The sequence below is a fragment of the Caretta caretta genome, chromosome 1, assembly GCF_965140235.1.
Source record: "Caretta caretta isolate rCarCar2 chromosome 1, rCarCar1.hap1, whole genome shotgun sequence".
NCBI lineage: Eukaryota > Metazoa > Chordata > Testudines > Cheloniidae > Caretta > Caretta caretta.
In genome coordinates this window covers 100,906,716-100,927,748 of record NC_134206.1, presented here as the reverse complement: position 1 = coordinate 100,927,748, position 21,033 = coordinate 100,906,716, and the positions used below count along the sequence as shown (strand labels likewise).

At 42.1% G+C, this 21,033-nt stretch overlaps 1 protein-coding gene across 2 annotated transcripts; it reads left to right on the top strand.

Annotated features, from left to right (window-relative positions):
* The first annotated feature begins 1,540 nt into the window (after positions 1–1,540).
* ZIC5 (Zic family zinc finger 5) lies at positions 1,541–17,327 on the top strand. Of its 2 annotated transcripts, XM_075129604.1 has the most exons (4): positions 1,541–1,718; positions 7,139–7,237; positions 7,446–9,338; positions 14,548–17,327. In XM_075129604.1, the coding sequence occupies exons 3-4, from the start codon at positions 8,111–8,113 to the stop codon at positions 14,991–14,993; spliced, it is 1,674 nt and encodes a 557-aa protein (XP_074985705.1). In that variant the 5' UTR covers positions 1,541–1,718; positions 7,139–7,237; positions 7,446–8,110; the 3' UTR covers positions 14,994–17,327. The 2 variants fall into 2 exon arrangements, with proteins under 2 accessions (XP_074985705.1, XP_048710201.2); XM_048854244.2 differs by lacking the exon at positions 1,541–1,718 and having other exon boundaries at positions 7,110–7,237.
* The last annotated feature ends 3,706 nt before the right edge of the window (positions 17,328–21,033 follow it).

The window sequence follows — 21,033 nt, the reverse complement described above, 5'->3', positions numbered from 1 at the left end:
TCCGCTTCCCCTCCCCCTCCATGTCTGGCCCCTGGTTGGGTTTGTTTTGCAGTGGCTGGAAAATAATCATGTTGGGGCCAGTATCCAATAAACCAGGCCCTTTTAAAAAATATATTTGTAATACTGACCTTTCTACACTCAACCTGACGTTTTCACTCTAATCATCTCTGTGCTCACAAGAGAGAATCAACCCAAAATGTAGTGTTTTTTTTTTTTTTTTAAAGAGGCGGAATAAATACTCTTACCAGCGACATTCCTGTCACTCCTCACGTTATTGTGAACTGCACCAAACACAAGTGGACTTTGCAGGGGGGGGGGGAGGGTTTTATAATGCTCTGTTGATAGATAGATAGATATTAGATTAGATAGATGATATTACAGTGTCTAAAGATATGTGAAATCAGAACGTTGCAAATAGCTTTTCTCCCCTGATTTGCTTAGATTAGGATCCTCCCCCCTCCACTAAATGGTTAAAAACAATTAAAAGCCTGCCTTGGAACAAACTGAAACATAAAAATATCGCTGGGTTTATTACTCTTCGTAAAACGAGAGGGTTTCCTTTATGAATAACAGGAATTCCTTCTAATCTAAAATGATCGTTAAAACCCACAAACTCCAAATGAATCTAAACATACCCCTCTGTTAGCTAAAACCGCCAGCCCTTCTTCCAAGCCGTCCCTTGGTCATGTCGTCTTACGTGGGAGTGCTGCTCCCCGAAATTCTCTTTCCAGACTGCAGAATTCGTGCGTTTGCTGTCCTTGTGATGACCCTACAGCCTATATGGCCAGACAGCGAACAGATTATATTGTCCTTTCTCGACAACATTTCAGAAACGAGGATTTGAGGGTTGCCCCCTGAATCAGAGCAAGGGAGATAGAGCACAACTTGGAGGTCGTAGTCATCTACAGTGTCTGCCTCCGGAAAACCAAATAATCATAAACACTGATAGCCACATATGCTTACTTATTTAGACCACTTTTCAGCAGAAGAGTTTAAAGGAAGATTCTGCATCTCAGAAAGGAAGAGCCCCCAAAAATGTCCAAGAAAAAATATTGTGTTAAACATGTTGCATAGAAAAATAACGTTAACATATCCAAATGCCTACTTTTCTTTTTCTTTCTTTCTTTCTTTCTTTCTTTCTTTCTTTCTTTCTTTCTTTCTTTCTTTCTTTCTTTCTTTCTTTCTTTCTTTCTTTCTTTCTTTCTTTCTTTCTTTCTTATTCCCAGATCACCCTGCTGCTGTATGCTGACTCTGCGGCTTCAGACGGCTGCGTTGGGACAGTTTGGGGAGAATTCGTTAATTCCAGCCGGAGACCCCGCAGGCTGGACTCTCTTTGCTATTCTTTCAGGGCTCCAGTTCTACAGTCTCTGCAGGAAACACAGGAGCTGATCCAAGTTCAAAGTCATGTCGCCGTCCCCTCTGAGAAGTGCTTTATTTCTCTACGAACCGCAAAACCCCTTTCCCCCATGTCATAGGGTGAAAAGGGAAAAAGAGAAAAAGAGAGAGAGAGAGAGAGAGGGAAAAACCCCTGCAATCGCTTTCAGGGCCATTGCCAGAAATGCAGACTTAAGCTCATTCTTAGGGGGAAGACAGCGGCCACTCAAACTCCCTTCTAAACTGTTTCAGTTAAATAAGTTTTTCAACAGGTTTGCGAAGGTGCCCGCAGAGCAGTGGTGTCAGACCCGCAGAACAAACAGCCGCCTCACGTTTCCCTCTTTGTAAGTTTTACGTATTTCTCTTTAAAACTGCACTGCTCTTACTATTACCGATTGCTTATGCAGATAGGGTGTGAGAGCAAGGGATTTTTCCTAACTTTGTGTATTGTCTTCTCTTTTATAATCTTCTCTTCCTAGGTACCAAGGTTAAAAAGGACAGTTGAGTATTAGAACTTAAACTCCGCTAGATTTCCCCCCCCCCTCCCACTAGATTGCTGTCTATGCTGGGAAGTGTGGACTAGTTGTATTATAAAAGTTGATCTGGACATGTACATAGAATGTGTGGTTGTGTGAAGATCAATTTAAAGGCGTGCCTGTACCGTCTATTTAAATGCATATATACTAGGGTTAAGAAAAATGGAATTAGTGATTTAAAATAGAGATAAAATGAGCAAAATTCAGTATAAAATCCAAGCTTTGTTTCCCTATGGAGGGAAGAGAAGGAGTGTAGAGAGGGGAATGATGCTCTGTTTAACCTGAAAAGAACAGAGCAATTTAACAGAATCACTTGCACCGTTGTCTGTATCACAGACACTCATAAATTCAACAAGATCATCAACAGGATATTAAGTTGCAGGTTACCTTTGATTTTGCCGATCTTAGTCACTTCTAGGCCGTTCGACCTATGACCCGTGAAGACCACATGTGTTGTGTTGTAGCCTCCCTCTGTAAAACACACTTTGGAACAAAAGTTCTTTGTCAGAGTTTAATAGAAGTGTAATGTAAAAGAAAAGGGAAATAATGAAAATCTCAGCCAAAGTTGTAACTTTTAAATGCCATTTCTTAAAACCCACTACAACGTACAGGGAACCTACAAAGGAGCACCTTTCTTTCATACCATTAAAATTTATTGTTCTCTCAGTTGTACTTATAAAAAGTTCCTATATAAAAATGAATTTGCCAGTGATTTAGTGATGCAGAGTACAGTGGATTTTTTTTTAGGAATGAAGAATCGGCCAAGGAACAGCGAATACTTGGACAATATTTTTACAGTTGTTATTGTGCTACTGAATCACACTGAAGATTTATTTTGTCACAGGAGACACTCTGAATTCCCGACCAGACTAGGAGTATTTTTGTAACAGTAAAAATAAAAACACCAAAAACACTAAAAGCAAGACGTTAAACATGAATGTGTAATTTGACTGACATACCTTTTTCACATGGAGGTTGCCTTATAAATGCTAGTGACAGCAGAGCAGCTTTCCAATAAACTGCACTGTTATTGCGATAGACTTTGTAATACAATTTATGCTGTCATTCATAAATAACAATGCCATATGGTAACCATATTGCTTATACAAGTAAAGCCGTCAAAATGTCACCATTTGATTTATCTCAACAGCTTCTTCAAACGTTGACGTTCAGATATAGAGAAAAATACGCCAAATTTTTGACTAAATTTAATAGACACTGTGCCATGTAAAACACGATTTACTATTTAAAAAAAAAGTCTTAGGGAATAAATCAGACTATTAGAACTATTACATGCTTTTACTAACTGGTAGTGTATTGAAAATGATTGCTTTTCAAGTTTTGTTGCCATATAAAAATTTATTTTAAAAATATCATTGTAGTTCATTCACAATATGTTTACATTATAAATTCTCTCGATTTTTCAAAGAATATCATCAATCCTTTATCACAAAAGCATTTAGGACTAAGTGGATACTAGTCAATTAAATACACTCAATTTGTATTGTACCATAATGATGACTTCTACCTTCAGTTGGATATATGAAAAAGAGGCTATGGAAAGTTGGCGTTTATTGTTAACAGCTGAAGTTTAAAAGAGACACAGCATGTGTAAACTATATCCAGTTGAGCACTGCAGCAGGGGGAAAAATCTAGAATCCCAAAGTCTGCTGCTTTTTTACCTTTAGGTCATTTCACTACCATGTATTTATTGCAAGAACATATGACGTTTAATTTTAAACCCTCGCACGGCAGTGTGACCAAAAGTAAATCCTCCATGTTCCTTACTCTTTTGTGGTAACCAAAGAAGTCGTACTTCCAGAAATCATTGCTAACAGAGTCCTTTCAATGACTGACTGTACTGTGCATTCCACATATACATCCATTCTGTAGCACCAGCGAGCAATCAGTTTGATCGCATTTTCACGACCTTGCAATACCATCCAATACAACATTTAATAATAAAAAGGCGTGTGTAAAGGGAATCCTGTTCTGAAAGAAGCAGAAGGGCCTGTCATGTATAAATGTGTAATCGTAGGTATAATGTACAAACAAATCATACCTTGGCTTCTTTTAGTCTGCTATCTGAATTTCGGGGAAGTGATGGGGTGTGAAACAAGGCATGTGTGAGCGCATGGATAATCTTCATGTCAACAAATACTTTCCGTTTATTGCCACATATGTGCTTGTCAGGGTTCTTTCCACTTGTTCTGTTGGTCTCAAATAATGATTACCCATATACTTCACCCATAATGGGGCTGTGACTCTTCCTGCACACACACGTTTTCTGATAAGAGTTTTGAAACCATTGGTGCATCAGCCTTGAACTCTGAGGACTCCACCATTATTAGTGTGAAGAATCTACCATGGAATTAATACTTGAAACCATTTCCAATCTTAGTCTCCCCTCGCAGATACATTCTGTCGCATTTTCAATATCTTGCCTGTCAGAAAATAAACCTGGCATAAAGCACGCCTGACTGACGATCGGGGGATTTGCGTTGCAATAAACATGGATTTTCCATTCTGAACGTCTTTTCCCTTAGATCAAGAACAAAACTACAAACAAAGCAAAGCTGCCAGGAAGCCGTCCTGTTCACTTCCTTTATCGTTTATTAATTACCTACATCCATCGGAAAGAAACTTGTATCTGTTCAATAACTAAGGGTGTGCAATCAAGCGTTATGCTGGCGCCTCTGTGAATACAGCCTTACAAGGCGCGAGGTAATGGAACGGGGGAGCACCTTATAGGAACGTGGGGCCGCCCTGACAAACACACCACCGCATGTGTATAAAACTTGCAGCGGTTTAAGCAAATCTGGCGCTGAGGAAAGTTTTGGGGTGTCTTGTTGACTGTTTTGCTAAAAAGTAATCCAATTTGGGGGGGAGGGGGAAGGGGTAATCTACTTTGGTTTTGGTCTACTAACAGGTTTTAAGGACTTGTTGAGAAAAGCTTTAATGTTAAGTGTTCCCCAGAAGGTTTATATGTTATAAAATATTGCTCTCTTTTCCCTAAATATCAATAAGATGTGCGCTAAAGGCGATCGTTTATAAACGGTGCTCGTGCTCATTAGCATATATTTACATAATGCAACGATAAACAAAAAAATTAAAGGAAACATTAAAAAAGCCAAGGTAGTGATATATTTTGAAGTGGAGTCTTTAAAAAATGCTTCAAGGCCTAATAGAGTTCATTATGACTTTTATAAATTGCCATCTGAACGTTTATTTGTAATATTTGTACTGGACTAGTGATTCACCTGTTCACCAGAGTTTAAAGGGCCTTTTGGGTTTCTAAAACTCTCTGGAGATGGAGCTGTGCGTGTGTATGGATATGTGTATACCCACCAACATGCTGTGTCTTCGTGATTTTCTGTGTACTCACACACATATAGATAAATATAGCACAATATGTATCTTGAGGACAATTTAGGCCTCGTATGAAATCATGTGAGTCGTCCTGGATGGTAATTAATTATTTTTTTTTTCAGTTCCTGCGTCCAAAATCAAAGTACCTGAGCAGTCGCCTACATCTTCCATGGTTTATGTTTACTCAGAGATTGACTCAGAGAATTTTCATGTGATCATTTAAACGTCTTTCTTGTCTATCGGCGTTTTTCTGACGATTGTTTAACCATAACATATTTTCTTTATTTTACAGTCCCCGTAAAATGAAATTGATCAGGGAGATATATTTGAATTAAGACATATTAAATCGATGACAGATACATATCATGCTGTGTTTAACAAGAGTTGTACAAGGAGGCGTGTACAAGATACCGCATAGTTGCGATACCATTATTCACGTTTGCAGCTTCTCCTCCATGCATTCGCCCATTAAACCATTAAATCTCAGTAATTCAATAAAACAAAGTGCTTAGAATTTTTGTAAAAAGCTATTTTGAAGAGAAAAGGTTTTACTGCATAGTAAAAACACCAAGTAGCCCATTTTAAAAGCGAGGGGTTGTTTATTTTTGTTCTTTTCTTCTAACCTGACTAAAGTCCCGAAAGATCTTCAGGCAAGTGCTGAAGCTCGTTTTTGGGGCAGGTTACAAACGCTTTTTGCAGGTATTCCTGAGTGAAACAAAGCTGCAATACAGTGCAAGCGCCAGTCTGATGTAGTGAAATGTAAAGTGAACCCTTGTGTTTCTGAAGTGATTATGGTCCAAATTGCGCTCCCCTTGCCCACCCTCAAGCAGGAATCGCAGAATCACCACAGGCTTTTCTTAAACATGTGCGAAAAATAGACAAGCAACATAACCCGAATGATTACCTCATCGAGAACACTTTTGTCAGTAGCACTGGTTAGATAGGGATACTCTGAACTAAGATGACAGTTCTCATGTGATCCCCAGTTCAAAGTTTTCTCTCATAACGTTAAAAAGGAGAGTTTCTTACTTGTACATGTACAGAAAACTGAAGGTTACCTGCAATGTTTTCGTTTATTTGATTTCTGTATCTAATGACCGCTTCATTGCGCTTAGCTTCCGCAGGGACAGGTCACTAAAGAAAGCAAATTACACTGAGTACAGAATGTACGCCAAGTTTAGCACCGAGTATCACAGTCATGCTAGTTCTTGCTATTTTATATCTCTCTGCTTTAGAAGACAGTAACTTCTTAATTTTATTTGGTTTGCAGAAGAATTCAGCACAGCTTTCCTTGTAGCACACCAAAATAGGGACATCAACCTTTCGTGTTCAAAGGATAGTCTTTTCACTTTATAATTTATTAAGAAAAAGTTAACAGATAGCCTAGCAGCGAATATGTCTCAACTTCGCTTCACTTTCCAGGACCACTATAAAAATGTTTAAAATCTCGGCCAAATTACGTAAAAAAGCCATCTGATTAACACAACCACAACGTTTCAACCTAAAGGAAACTTTCAATATCTTCTTCGACTGTTGTGCACCTGTTTATAAAAATCGATAAGAACAACCAGTTAATAGCTTCCCTTTGGAAGGTTTCACAGATTGTATACAGCACAACGTTCAGAAGGTCTGAGGCTTTTAAATTTTAAGAACAAGCATCATGTAATTTATCCATTCTATCAAACTTTTAACGCCCTAGAGGAAAAACTAAGACATATCATTATTTTATTATCTGTTGACTTTATCGGCTGTTTTTTCATCGACTCTTCATGTATTTGGGAGTTTTACTGAAATGGTGAGACATGAAGGGACCGATCTAGCGTTTTCTATACAATATGCTGATTGTGGTTTCTCTGCAGAGCCATGTGTAAGTGAAAAGAGTCTCAGATCCGCTTGTATCTTTCCAGCCACGTTATCTGAGAGATGTACCGCGCAGTTATGTTGCCTGCTGGTGAATAGTAAGTGTTCTATATCTCTGTATAAAGCTCGAGGATACACGTTGAGCAGACCCTTCCAAAACTCGCTTCTACCATGTGCAACATGCCTTTTATTTTATTTTTAATGAAAGAAATTACAGTTTTAATATGTGCCGCTTCTGCAGTTAATGTCTTAAATACTGTGCTTTATTCTGTAATCGGTACTTAGAGTGTAGGTTTTGTCTTCCAGTGCTGCATCAAGACATTTTTCCCCCGGAATTTAACAATCTCCTATTCAACGAATGGCTTGGCTTCTTTAAAGAGTTGCCCGAATCACCGTTCCAATTGGCAGCGTTGTGCTGAACAGAAGAACCCACGAGTACAAACGCCTGCAGCCTGAAAATAAACACAGAAGCACATTGCTGAGGGAGCCGAATGAGCCGTAAGGGGGTGTGTGTGTGTAAGTTGTAAAATCTCTTTCCCAGAATGGCTGGGAAGCCCAGTGTCCCGTGATTGAGCAAGTGTGTGTGAGAGCGTGTTTGATCCCAGGGCCTTATTTCTACAAGGCGAGCAGCCGGCGTGAGACGCTTGGCTTTGGCACGCCGGCTGGCACTCACAGGTTCAGCGCGAACTTTCGGCCCGCCCAACTTTGGGAAAGACACCGGAGGGGGAGAGCGCGTGAGGGCGGGTTCCCGCTGAGCAGCCGGCCTGAAAGGGAGCCAATCGCGCTGCCCTGGCCTCTGCCAATCACTCGGCTCCCTCCAATCCCACCAGCGCCATTTCCAAACTCTAGTTCCCGCTGTGCTGCTCAAATGTGGTGAGCGCTCTGCCAATCGCTGGAGGACAGAGTGGGGAAAGGAATAAGCGGAGTTAGGAGCGGAGACAAAAGAAGTTAAAGAGCCGCTTAATATATACATGTTTTTGAAGGCGGGCAGAGGGAAAAAAATAACAACAGTGAGTGTAGATGGGCTGGATTGTGTAGTTATGGAGCCCCCTTTGAGCAAGAGGAACCCGACACTGAGATTAGCGGATTTGGCAGCGGCTCAGCCCCATCCTCATCAGACTATGACAGGCTTCCCGGGGCTGGGGAGCCACCACGTCCACTCCCACCCCGCCGCTCACCTCCACCCTGGGGAGATGGGCAGTGACCCCGGCGTGGCCCTCACGCCATTCGGACCCGAGCACATGGCCCAAGCGAGCGTCCTCAAACTCAGCCCCGCGCAGCCTCTCGCGGCGCATCCCGAGGCGCAGACAGCGGCCGCCTTCGCCTCGCCGGCGGCCCAGAGCGCCGCCGCCGCCGCCGCGGTCAGCAGCTACCCGGCCGGCGCGGCTCCCCCGGCTCCCCACCCGGGCTACGCCGCCAGCAGCGCCGGCACCAGCAGCGCCAGGGACTTCATCCTGCGGAGGGAGCTGCCCGGCGCGGCCATGCACGGGGCGCTGGGGGAGCCGCACCCCGCGGCCAACTCCCCCCACCCGCACCCCCACCACGGCGTGTTCATCTCCGCCGCCGGCACCTACGGCCCGTCGGACGGGGCCGCGGCCCACCCGGTCTTCCCGGCGCTGCACGAGCAGCCGGCCCCCGGCGGGCACCACCCGCTGAACGGCCAGATGCGCCTGGGGCTGGCGGCCGCGGAGCTGTACGGCCGGGCCGAGCCCTACGGGGCCGCCTCCTCGCTGCACGGCTACGGCTCCCTGGGCTTGAACGTCAGCCTGGCGGCGGCCAGCCACGGGCACCACCCGGCCCCCCACCACCACCACCCGGGGGCGGCGGCGGCGGCCTTCCTCCGGTACATGCGGCAGCCCATCAAGCAGGAGCTCATCTGCAAGTGGCTGGAGCAGGAGCCGCCGCCGCCGCCGCCGCCGCCCAGCGCCGCCGGGAAGCCCTGCTCGAAAACTTTCAGCACCATGCACGAGCTGGTGAACCATGTCACCGTGGAGCACGTCGGCGGGCCGGAGCAGAGCAGCCACGTGTGCTACTGGGAGGAGTGTCCCCGGGAAGGGAAACCTTTCAAGGCCAAGTACAAACTGATCAACCACATCCGCGTGCACACCGGGGAGAAGCCCTTCCCCTGCCCCTTCCCGGGCTGCGGCAAGGTCTTCGCCCGCTCCGAGAACCTCAAGATTCACAAGCGCACTCATACAGGTGGGTATTTCCCCCGCTCCTTCGGTGGGGTTGTTTTCTTTTCCTCCTCTCATCACAGGGCCATTCAAACATGTGACTTTTTTCATGAATAAGTAATTCAGGAGCACCCAGGGCACGTTCACACACACACACACACAGACACACACACACACTGACTCTCTCGCGCACACACACACAACCGCACAGCCAAACCCTAGACCTGCAGCAAAAGGTTTAAGCCGATAAACACCTAGAGCTAGGAAATTAGGCAGGGCCTGGGAAACAGCAGGCCCGGAAGGAGGAGGTGAAGACCAAGGCCAGTCTAGCCAGGCCCCGCGTGGAATATGGGGAGAGGGGGTCTCCCACTGCAGACCAAACCCCACCCCACCCGAAAATACCGGGTGGGGTTTCCGCTTCTGCGCTTCTGGAGGGAGGAGGGGGGCTTGTCCCAGGTAGGGTTTCAACCGAAGGACACATGGGTGGGTTGTCCCAGACAGAGTTTCATTTGAAGTGGGGGCTGGGGGTTCAGGGGGAGCGCAGTTCCTCTTTAAATTAAGCCAACGTGTTTGCTAGGAGCGGTGAAAAAGACTTGACTATAGGGAGTGTCACTGGTTAAATGCTGATCGTTTGAAGGTTCCAAGATGAGTAACATTTGGCGCAGTTTGGTTTTGTGTGTGTGTGTGTGTGTAAGGAAGTTTCTTATTGTAGTTTTGAGGAGGAAACTTCAAAGCAGCCTTCATTTCTTCACAGCGCAAGTTGTGATTTTAAGAAGACGCCTAAGCTAAACGTGGGGAAACGGACAGCCTTCACTTGTAAGGAAATGCCCAGTCAGACTGGGTCCCTCACTAGGGTTTTGTTTATGGGACTTGTGTTGGTTTACATATAGACATTTTGGTTTAGGTTAAAAAAAAAACAAACCTCCGAGGAAAATGAACGAAGTTGGGATTGATAGTTGTAGACAAATATTATTCCTTGGAGGATAGTTAAGGAAATGGAGTTTACATAATTGCTTTCTTGATTTATTGTGTGTTGCTGCAAAGAGAAAAGCGGACAACGTGCAACGTGTTGTTTCAATGTAAAGCCAAATGGCCCATGGCTGAAAGGATTATAGATTTTATCTACAGAATATGTCAGGCAGAAGCCCAGATGTATGCGCAGAGAGATGAGGACAGCTAGCCCTCCCTGCCCTGGCAGTTCAGTTTCGAGCCAGGAAGGATTGCTCCTGCAGGCAGGCTGACAGCTTTTTGTTAATGGCATTGCGGCCCGAGTGAAATGCTGGAGGCATTTCCGAGAATCCTTGTTTCCCTACCATGTTTTTGTAATGTATCTGTATCCATCTGTCGCGATGATTTGGAAAACAAAACTTAAACCCGACACTTACAGCACCCCACTAGCTCCTTGTCCCTGTCACAGTGCAAGCCGGTGGGGATGGCCCCTGCATGTTAAAAGGGAATGGTGCCAAATTCTAAAAATATGATTTGCAGCTCGGGAGCCTTCTCATATTTCCAGTGCAGTGAGCAGAAGGTTGGAGTGCGGTTGGGGAGGCAGGGAGAGAGAGCGGAGCAGGCTTATTCATTTATCTTTGTAAAAAGAAACCCTAAACAACAACAAAGGGCGGCCCACAGAGCACGTTTCCCCTTTTGCAATTAAAAGGGCGCTCAGATTTATGACTCGGGAAGCGCATTCCCTTTCCTACGGCTGCTCTCAACTTTCCCCGGGTGGGAGCCCCGAGAGTAACGGTCGACAGTGCACAAAATACAACGCCGCTGGAAACATCGAGTTTGGGGACTTGAACCCCTTCGCTGCTACCGGGACCGGTTAAATGCTGGGTTCCGCTGGGTTTAATTCCCACTCTGGCGTCCTGTTTACAAAGCAAGGGGCGATTTTCGGTGTCCACTCTCCCTAACTGTTGAGCCCAAGGATGAGGCCCCTTCTCTGTCTTGTCCGACGGTCCGCAGCGGATGAGGGAGCGGGCCACGGCTGAAGATAGAGGCGGCTGGGCCTTGGCTCTTGCAGCTTCTCTGGATAGTGGCCCCCAATGCAGAGCAGAGAGACATCCAAATGCAGCTGTAGAAACTTAGGGAGGGAGCCGCAGAGTGGGAAACACGCAGGATCACTGGTCTCTGTGCACTCCAGTCCGCAGAGATGCACACGGTGCGGTGTAGCAGCTCTCACACACGCGTGCAGAAGTAAATACAAAGATACACAGAGAGACTGGTCTCTATAGATACCGAGTGGCACGTAACTGTGCATAAATATACACAGATACAAAGACACACAGAGAACGATATAAATAAATATACACATACACGCACACTGGGAGAGAGACAGAGGGAGAGATCGATATAAATAAATATACCCTAAAAGCACACACAGAGATACAAACAGATACCGAGCCCCACACCCAGAGATGTGGAGACAGAGAGCGCGTGCGAGCAGCTCAGATACTGGCTCGCACCGAACAGTGGCACAGAGAGAGAGAGAGAGAGAGAGACTGACACACATACTGATATCAGAAACACACTGACACACATACACAGAAGCCACCGGGGAGGCCATTGCAGACCAGCAGCCTTCGGGAACGGAAGAAGGAGGATGCAACAGACAAACTGCCCCTTCTGGGCTGCAGCAGAGAAAGAAAATCTTCCCTCCAGCATGCTGACGCCCGGCCCAGGGAAGGAGGAAGGGGTGGTTTTCAGGGCACTCGGGCCAGCCTGCTCTTTGGCAGAAGCATCTCATAACGTGCACACACATGTCTGCACAGAAGATATATTGACCTGTTTTAAAGACCTAAATCTGAAAGTCAAATGAAAAGATCAGATAATTACCGTAGCCTTGTGTTTTACCACTTAGCTCTAATTCAGCAATGTAAAGTGCTCTAAGGATTTACAAATTATTCATTCTTAGTGTCATTGTTTAAAATAACCACAGTATTTTTATGTTTCATTATTAGTGGATTTTGTGCTTTTCTTATAGGCCCCCAGACAGGAGAAGTATGTCTATAATTTGGTTTCCCCCCCGCCCTTCTTAAGCTGCACTGGACAATATGATCCCAAACTATTTCGGTCTAATAGCTTAACACTGTAAAGCGTAACTAATCCATTATCTCAAACAAAATATTTTATTGATCCCCGAAGATGTTTGCTTCATCATGTTAATGGAACATATGGATTAAAAAAACGGTGGCCCCTCAACAGGAAAGTGTTTAGCATTATCACTCTTTGGCAAAAAAATAAACAAATGTTTTCACAACTGTGTTTTTTGCACAGAAAGAACTTTGCAAAAATGCACTTGTGTATCTTCAAATCCTTTTCAGCTAGCAGTGTTAAACTGGAGCAATCTGCAAATGGTTAAACTCTGACGTAAAGTCTCCGTCAGAGCACCAAATATATTTGATCACGGCAATCTAGGTGTCCTTGAAAGAACCATTTTCTTTTTTTGAAACACCGATGGAACCAATTTTTAATAACTATTTCTGTGTCTGATGCAAATAGTACAAATCAGTTTATCTGTCAAATAGCTTTTCTTAAGAATTTCCGGAATGCACATTACAGTCGGCTATGTAACCCTAATAGTTTTGTAAAACAATACAGATGTAGCGAAATTTTCCAATAGATTCGCTATTTTTCAGATAAAATGAACAGATAAAGGTGACTTCATCTATGTTGTGAGATCCTTTTCAGTGGGAAGTGTGAGCGCTTATGTGTAGACGAAGACTGCATTTAAAAAGTACCAGCGTGGTTTTCTTAATCAACATAATTTCTGGGGTAGGAGAGAGATAGTAGTGTTTGTTTTGTGTGGAGCTAGATATTTGCTGATAATTGTGACTAAGCGCAAATGTATCGGAACGATTTCAAACTGAATAACTTGATTTGGAATTAGAATATAGAAAGAAATGTTTGCATAGCATTAGCAAAAAAACAAAACAAAACAAAACAAAAAGACTATCAAAAGTGTGCTTGTTTTCAATTAATATTTTATTGTAAGATTCTATAATTATACACAAAGTACTGACTAACAAGGTTTTCTCCAATAAAACTCGAAGTGCTTCCATTGCGGGGGCTAGAGTACATTGTTATTTTTGAAAATGTGGAACAAAATACATATGAAAGTATGCATTAGAAATAATATGGCATAAAACTTCAGCGTTTTAAATAAATGTTTGCAGTAATGGTGTTATGCATTTTAGAGATATCAGATTCACCTGTAATATGACAGAGAAAAAAAGTTACTCTTCTAAATTATATTCCATTTGTAATAAAATGATATGGCACATTTTTCCCTGTTATCTCAATAATAGGCATTTACACATCCCTGATTCAAGAACTATGGGAAAGAGTTTATCTGGAGCACAGCTATATGTAACAAAATACACATGAACCAAAGTATTGTATTACAGGACCCGGTGGAACTTAAAGGTATGCCAGACAAAAAGGCCTGAGGCAGATTTTCACAACCACTTTAACTGTTAAGCAATGCGTAAAGCTATTAAAATAGATTTGCTATAGATTTTTAGACACAAATTAGCCTCAGGTAAATAGATACCGTAATAGCAGTCCACGGTTGTCATTATTACTGTCTATTGCTATTACAGTATATTATTCTCACTAACATGCAGGTTGTGAATAAAGGTTGATAGATATTGGTCTACATTTAAAGTATGGTCTGCAAAAATCCGACGTTATGGTTATGTGCTTAAACAGGTGTTATTTGTATTTCCGAACAGGAAAGATTCTCCACATACTATAAAGCATTGTGAAAGGATTAGGACAAGATGTGCCAGTCTATAGACAAAGCCACCCCTAGATGATAAATGTATTGATGGGGGTAGTTTTGTTTGTTATATGCATCATTTGAATTTTTCATTTGCAAGAGAATTTTGTGCATGAAAAAAGTAGACACTTTATGGTGCTGTCTGAGGCTTTTTGAAAATCATAGTTAACATTTCACCGTTTACAAAATATTATTCATTTGACACTAGTGCAGCTTGAACTCTCCGGCAGGTATAACCTTATTTCCCAGCCATATCACGAGTCTCCTCATGACAAGCACAGAAACGATTTGCAGTGAATTTTTCCATGGGGACCGTGTTTTATAAGAGCTGTGAAATGTTCCACTTAGTGGTGTTGTTGTTTGTTTTTAAACTAACCATAGCTCTGACCTGAAATTTAAATGACCAAGATTTGGGATTTCTCCCCCAGAAGATAATTATTAATGTTTTCAATTGTAGGAGAGAAGCCTTTTAAATGCGAATTTGATGGCTGCGACAGGAAGTTTGCCAATAGCAGTGACAGAAAGAAACACTCCCACGTCCACACGAGTGATAAGCCATATTACTGCAAAGTCAGAGGCTGTGATAAATCTTACACGCATCCCAGCTCTTTAAGAAAACACATGAAGATACACTGCAAGTCTCCACCACTTTCTCCTACCCCTGGATCTCACGGTTATCAGTCTGCAGGAACCCCCCTAGGTGCTCCCCTGTCCCCTGCCCAGGACTCAGCCAGGGGCCGCTCTGCCAATCTTTCCCCTCAGGTCACCAACCTCAATGAGTGGTACGTCTGTCAGGCCAGTGGGGCTTCTAATAACCTTCATACACCTTCCAGCAATGTAACATCATCTGGATCTGAAGATGAAGAGGCTTATAGAAACTCTGATACCAGAACTATCCATTAGAAGAAAAACAACAAGAAGAAGTTTCTGACTTGGGAGTACTTGGACCATTCTCCTGAACTGTAATGACACAAAGCTTGAAATAAATGGATGGCATAGAATTGCCATCATGTTGAATCACCACTATTTATTCAGTATATAAAACCCTATGGTGTTTGTACACTTAACTAATTTAATTAAGACACTTGGACCTTTTTATAAAAAATAATAAATGAAAATACCAAGCTGGACTATCTCAGTGAACCAAGTTGCATGTTTGCAGGTATGGGGAAGATGCCAAGGGAACTCAATGGACAGATCAGTTCATCAAGATTAAACACTGCCAATGCCAACGCAATAGTTCCAAAAAGAGAGAGAGGAAGAGTGTTCATTATGTAGCCTGCAAGCTGATAGGGCCTCTCCATTTCCTGGAGTGGCTCTTAAATACTTTAGATATCATTCTGGGGGCTTCTTAACAGCTTGAGTAGGCCCCAATTCCGCAATGGCCTCTTAATTGTAAACCACCACTGCCTGCTGAATTTCCAACAAATCGTGGACTGGTTACATATTAAAAAATGTGTTTTTTCCCCCGCTTTCAGTTCAGATCTTTTGTAATTTTTGCTTTTTATTCTGAGTCCTTAGGTTTCACCCAAATCTGATATTTTATACCTAGGCTTGTTTCCTTATCCCTTAGCTGTATACGATGTGAAAATGGTTTAAAAAAAAAAAGATGCAGCATTTCTCTTAACATTTCTCCACAATTTTGTACTGTTATGAGTCTTGAGACTAAAATGGAGAATAAAAGAAAACCGCTGCTATCTGACAACTGTGATAGTGTGATTTTTTTTAAATATAGCACACAAAATTCAAAAGTGAATTCAGTCCCTTTTAGCAAAGTTTGTTTAAAAGAGAAGATCCTGCATCTTGCTATGTCAGACCATGTGTGTAGTAGAGTTTGTTGTTAGGTCAAAAGAGCTTTGGACATCAGAGCCATTATTACTTCAAAATCTTCAAGTATGAGAAGCTGTGACACTGTTGTGAAAGCAGATATTTTAGACCGATCAATCTCCTTTTATACCATTGTGGATACTCATTTGAAAACGCTTTATTTTTTTCAACATCTAAAACCATGATTGTATTCATTCTGCCCCCTCCCATGCAATCCTCAAATGACCATGTGTCGTGGTCAGTTACATTAAAAGAGGAAAACAATTGTCACAAATATTAAAATCTAAAAGGTTTGTAGTTGGAGAAAAAAAAAAAAGCAAAAAACCAACAACAAAAAACAAAACTGATGAGTGCATGACCTTTGGCATAGCTGTCAAGCTATTAAAGAAAAAGGTCAGGGAACTATGACGATAACTCTTAGTCAATTTATTTGCGGTTGGTACGACACATTTCCCATGCAAAATGTTAGTCCATCATAAACATCATACAAATAAACTAAAGAGCACTAATTTATCCTCAGAGACCCTGAATACATAAACAGGTAGCCTCCCCTCCCACAGGGTTTGTAGAAATTTGTTTTGTGTGCTGTGACTGGTTGATGTAGTCTTGTCATTGTTAATAACTTGTATCTGACTGCTATTATTTTGTACAGTTGAATTAATTTATTTTCGGACATCATCCTTTTCTGGAAGAGTACAGAACACACCAAAGAATTATATTATTAATTTTGGTGATAGATTGTTGTTTATGATTCCGTGGTTTGTTTAAAAAAATCATTATATTTTTCAGCTTACTTGAATGAACAATGTAATGTGAAAACAAGCTCTTCCTGCATGTCTTCTGTGCAGTGTGTTGGTGATGATATATATAGTTTATAGAGATATTATATTATTAGTACAGTGCATGGTGCTGTCAATCTGGAAGCCTTTAAACGTTGTCTTCATATTGTTATGGTGAATTTAAAGATACAGACATTCCTTAAAAAGCAACAAGAAAACTTGAATAGAAAATAATTTTTAAAGTTTATTTTATTTGCTTTTTTTCACGTTCAAAGCCCGTTCAAATAAATAGAAAATGATAAAGTAAGGTATGGACTTTTTAAGGATAATTTATGTAATATAATCTTGTTAGAAATAATTTTCTTACTGATTTATAACGAATTGTTTAATTTATACAAATTTTCAACAATAGATTGCACTATACATTACTACATTACAGGGGTTTTAAAATATGAAACTGAGGGATAAACAACTATTTTTATGTACTATGCCACACATAAGGTCACACACTTGCCCGTTCATTTTATGACACATGATGCCTCCTAAATAAAAACGCCCTTCCATCTCTGTAAACCCGACCATAAGAAATCAAGAGTGATCATCAAGCAAATAAATAAAAATATTCTTTCTATGTATTGCACGTGCTTTACTGATAGATGAGAGATAACTAGAGAGCAAACACACACATACAGTGTGTAGACAGATAGGTAGATACTTTTGTACTTAAGGTCATAGCACGCCAGTGAAGAACAATAATATAAATGGTTAGGATATTTTTCTTGGTCTTGTGAGATACTGTGATTATATTCAGCAAAAACACAAGTAAAGAATGTTTCTTTTTGTTATTTAGAGTCGAATTTCAGTCAACAAATATGTGTATAAACAGGGAGGTTCTAACTATATATATCCATTTTTCATCGTCAATTTCTGCTATATTTACTCTCCTGAGTATTTTCCCACTTAAGCCAACCGGGCTAATCGCTTGAATAAAGGGAGAAGAATTGCAGGATTTGGCTTCTAATAATGAAACAATGACACATCCTACGAATATCTTTACGTGCAGAGACAGGATATGTAGATAGATAGCTAGAATGATAGATAGATTATATGCACTATATACTATGTTACATCTCGCTTCTGCAGTGAGAGCTAATCAAAATTGACTATTCCAAGCAGTTAAAATACTAATATTTATTTTGTTATAGCTTGCTGGGCCTTTCTGACACTCATGACAAATAATGCATGCAGAGTATCGAATGGTTTAATTATTAGCTATCCTGGCATAAAAATGGTGCTACAGCAAATTATTCTGGACTATATAAATATTCTCATAACATTATATTAAATATATTTATATATTATATAATGCTATGGGATTAGGTCAAAGAAACTTCTAGCAAGCTGTATAAAATATATCGCTGTATTTCAATGAGTTTCTGTGCAGAAAATGAAAACTGAGTGAAAGCTACTGTAGGAAAAAACCTTGATAAAACTATTCTATCTGTACGTAACTATTATTTGAGATTTTTTTCTCTGTTTTTATTTTTTTTAAAGCTAGCTCAGGAATTTTGAATGTGATGTCCCAATACTTGAACATGACTGGTTAAAATGTCAATAACAGTTTCACCAAAAGGTTATAGTGTTTTTTTAAAGTCAGTTTTGTTAAATGTGGTAAAGGTGAAACAGGTTGCAAAGAGTTGTTTCAAGCAGAATGACAATAACCAACATACGAAGCAGAAAAACACTCATAAATGAGAGCTCCAATCAATGGGAAAACTTATAGCTCTCTAATGAAGTTTCTTGTGAAAAGGAGGGCAACACAAAGCCACCAAGACATGAATCATTCATGGGAAATATAAAAGATAAAAGATATCTGACAATGAGCAGAATCTTGTATAGAGAGTATAAAACAAGTTTCCCCTTCTTATTTTCTGCTTTAAAACGCACAATCTCCCACTCCTAGTGTTCTCTGTCCAGTGTATAGAGTTAAAATTGACCAGTGCACGTCCTGCGCCACTTCAAAGTAATTTAGCCCAGAACGGAAGGCTTGGCGCTTGGACAATCTTCATGGTGTGTTAAGATTTCTATGGCAATTGGCAAGCAAGACGTTCCCATCTGAATATGTCTCAAAGAAAGCCACTTATTGACACTAAGTTGGCCATCATCAAAGACTTCATCTTTTCTAGGCAAAACGTGTTCCTAACAAACACTGTTTAAATCATCTACCTTTGTATTCAGATCTGTGAGACATTTCACCACACATTATTATTTGCAGAGGTTGTTCAGTTCTTTGAGAGGTAAAGCAGTGACACCAAACTTTAACAAAGTTGGAAAATTCTTGAGTGTGGGAAATTACGTGTTAAGACGTTATGGGGGCGGGTGCCTTTGATAATCACGTACAACATAGTAGCGGCATTGGCAATGAGGTATAGCTGTTACAAACTCACGCGCATGTGCACACGTGTGGCACTCTCACCACATCCACGTCCAGTTTGGTGGAAGAATATGGCTTTGGTTTCAGGGGAGAAATAGCCAGCGCTTCCTTTACACATTGTGTAGGCAGGACTGTTAAGACAAGACGCTGTCAATACACTTGGAAACATGGCCTGCTGTTGCCTCAAGGAAAATACTTCAGGTACTCCCTCGAAAGAAGGCTGGAAAGTATTCCAGGAAACACACACACGTCAACACACACAAAGTGCTACAATCCTACTCAGGCACACGGTCGTCTTGTCGTTTCCACACTAATTCCAAACCCACCTCTTCCTATCTGCCCACCTCGCTACTTATATGCCCCCGACCCCATTACCGGAGAATCTGAGCCCCTTACACCCCCCACCCCCGTATACTGACATGAACACACACACAAATACACTCACAGCGCAAGCGCCTAATCAGGCAGGGAGAAGTTCAAAGGCAGGTTCTTTGAAATTCAAACTACTGCTTTTATGGTACATCAACATGGAGCGTTAGGATTGCTATGGCAATGAGGACAGCAAAAGCAGGCTGCATTGAAAACAGTCCACCTCGATTCGAGACACTCTATTAAGATACAGTTGCATTGACCTTTCGTTTCATGCCGTGTTAGTTCAGTCAATTTTCACTTGATCAGAACCTCTCATATTTTTTTGGCTTCCATCCTACTCTTTTTGAGGCCCTTCACAATCGTGGCCGGCTTAAATAAACAAACAAACAAACAAATGGAAAGAAAGCGCCCTCCCTAGCTCCTCTTCCCCCCCCCCCTAAGCACTTTTATTTGCAGAGCGATTGTTCTTTGTTTATTTAATACAAGTACTGTGTGAATGGTGAAAAATAAACACGATGAAAAATAACCAAACAGATGATTCCTCCGAGTGAAAAAGCCCGGACTTAATAAAAGTGCGAAGCAGTCACCGTTGAATGAGAAATCCTTTGAAGTGGAACTTATTATAGGAGGAATACTTTTTGGTTGCCCTAACGACGCTGCTGAATTGAAAGGGCTCGCCTTTGTCAACGATTTGTTCTCCTTTGCTGGGATGCCCGTAGAAATTACTTACATGGGGCTGCCTTAACATGCAGCCTGCAAATCAGTAACTTCCCAGCTCAGACTTGCAGACGCCACTCTCCTAAGGACAAAAAGAAGTCAGGAGGAAAACACCCCAACCTTTCACTCAGCTTCTTTTTTGGGGGGGTTGGGAATGAGGGGAGGAGAAGGAGGTTGTGTTACAATTCGCCCCCCCCCGGCTCGCACACCCCCCTTCCCTCCATACACACCAGACCCCTCCCTCAACCAAACACACACACACACACAGAGAAAACGGGACCCAGCTTTCTCTCCATCCCAACCCAGAGTGCAGCCGGAAGAACTCCACCAGGTCTCTCGCAAGGCGCTCTCTGTACTCCCCACCCCGACCCTCTTTTTCTGCCCAGTGATTTTCCCAGGCAGAGCCATATTTAATAAGGGTCGTTTATTATGAAGGCGCTTTGAAGGGTGGCCCCTGAAGCCCTGTGTCCATTAAAAACATGGAGGTGACATTTAAACCTCGTTGTAGAGGAGCGCCGGGGTAGTTCAATGAAAGGCAACTCGTTTGTCTTAGGAGCTTGGCAACAGCCTCCCCTTCGCTCCTTTTGACCACATGGCATAACTCAGAAACAATAGTTCAAAAGTAAAATGGCACCGTGGCGTTCCCTCTCCTACAGGCACCCATCTAGCCCCAGAGAAAAGGAATGGTCCCTCGTACAATGTGCTTTTTGTGCTGGGCTCTGTCACAAGGATGCCGTTGTTTGCTTTGGAGGCTGCGCCTGTTATCCTTCCTTGCAAGTGCTTATGTTAAACAAGAGTTATAAGTCATCCAAAA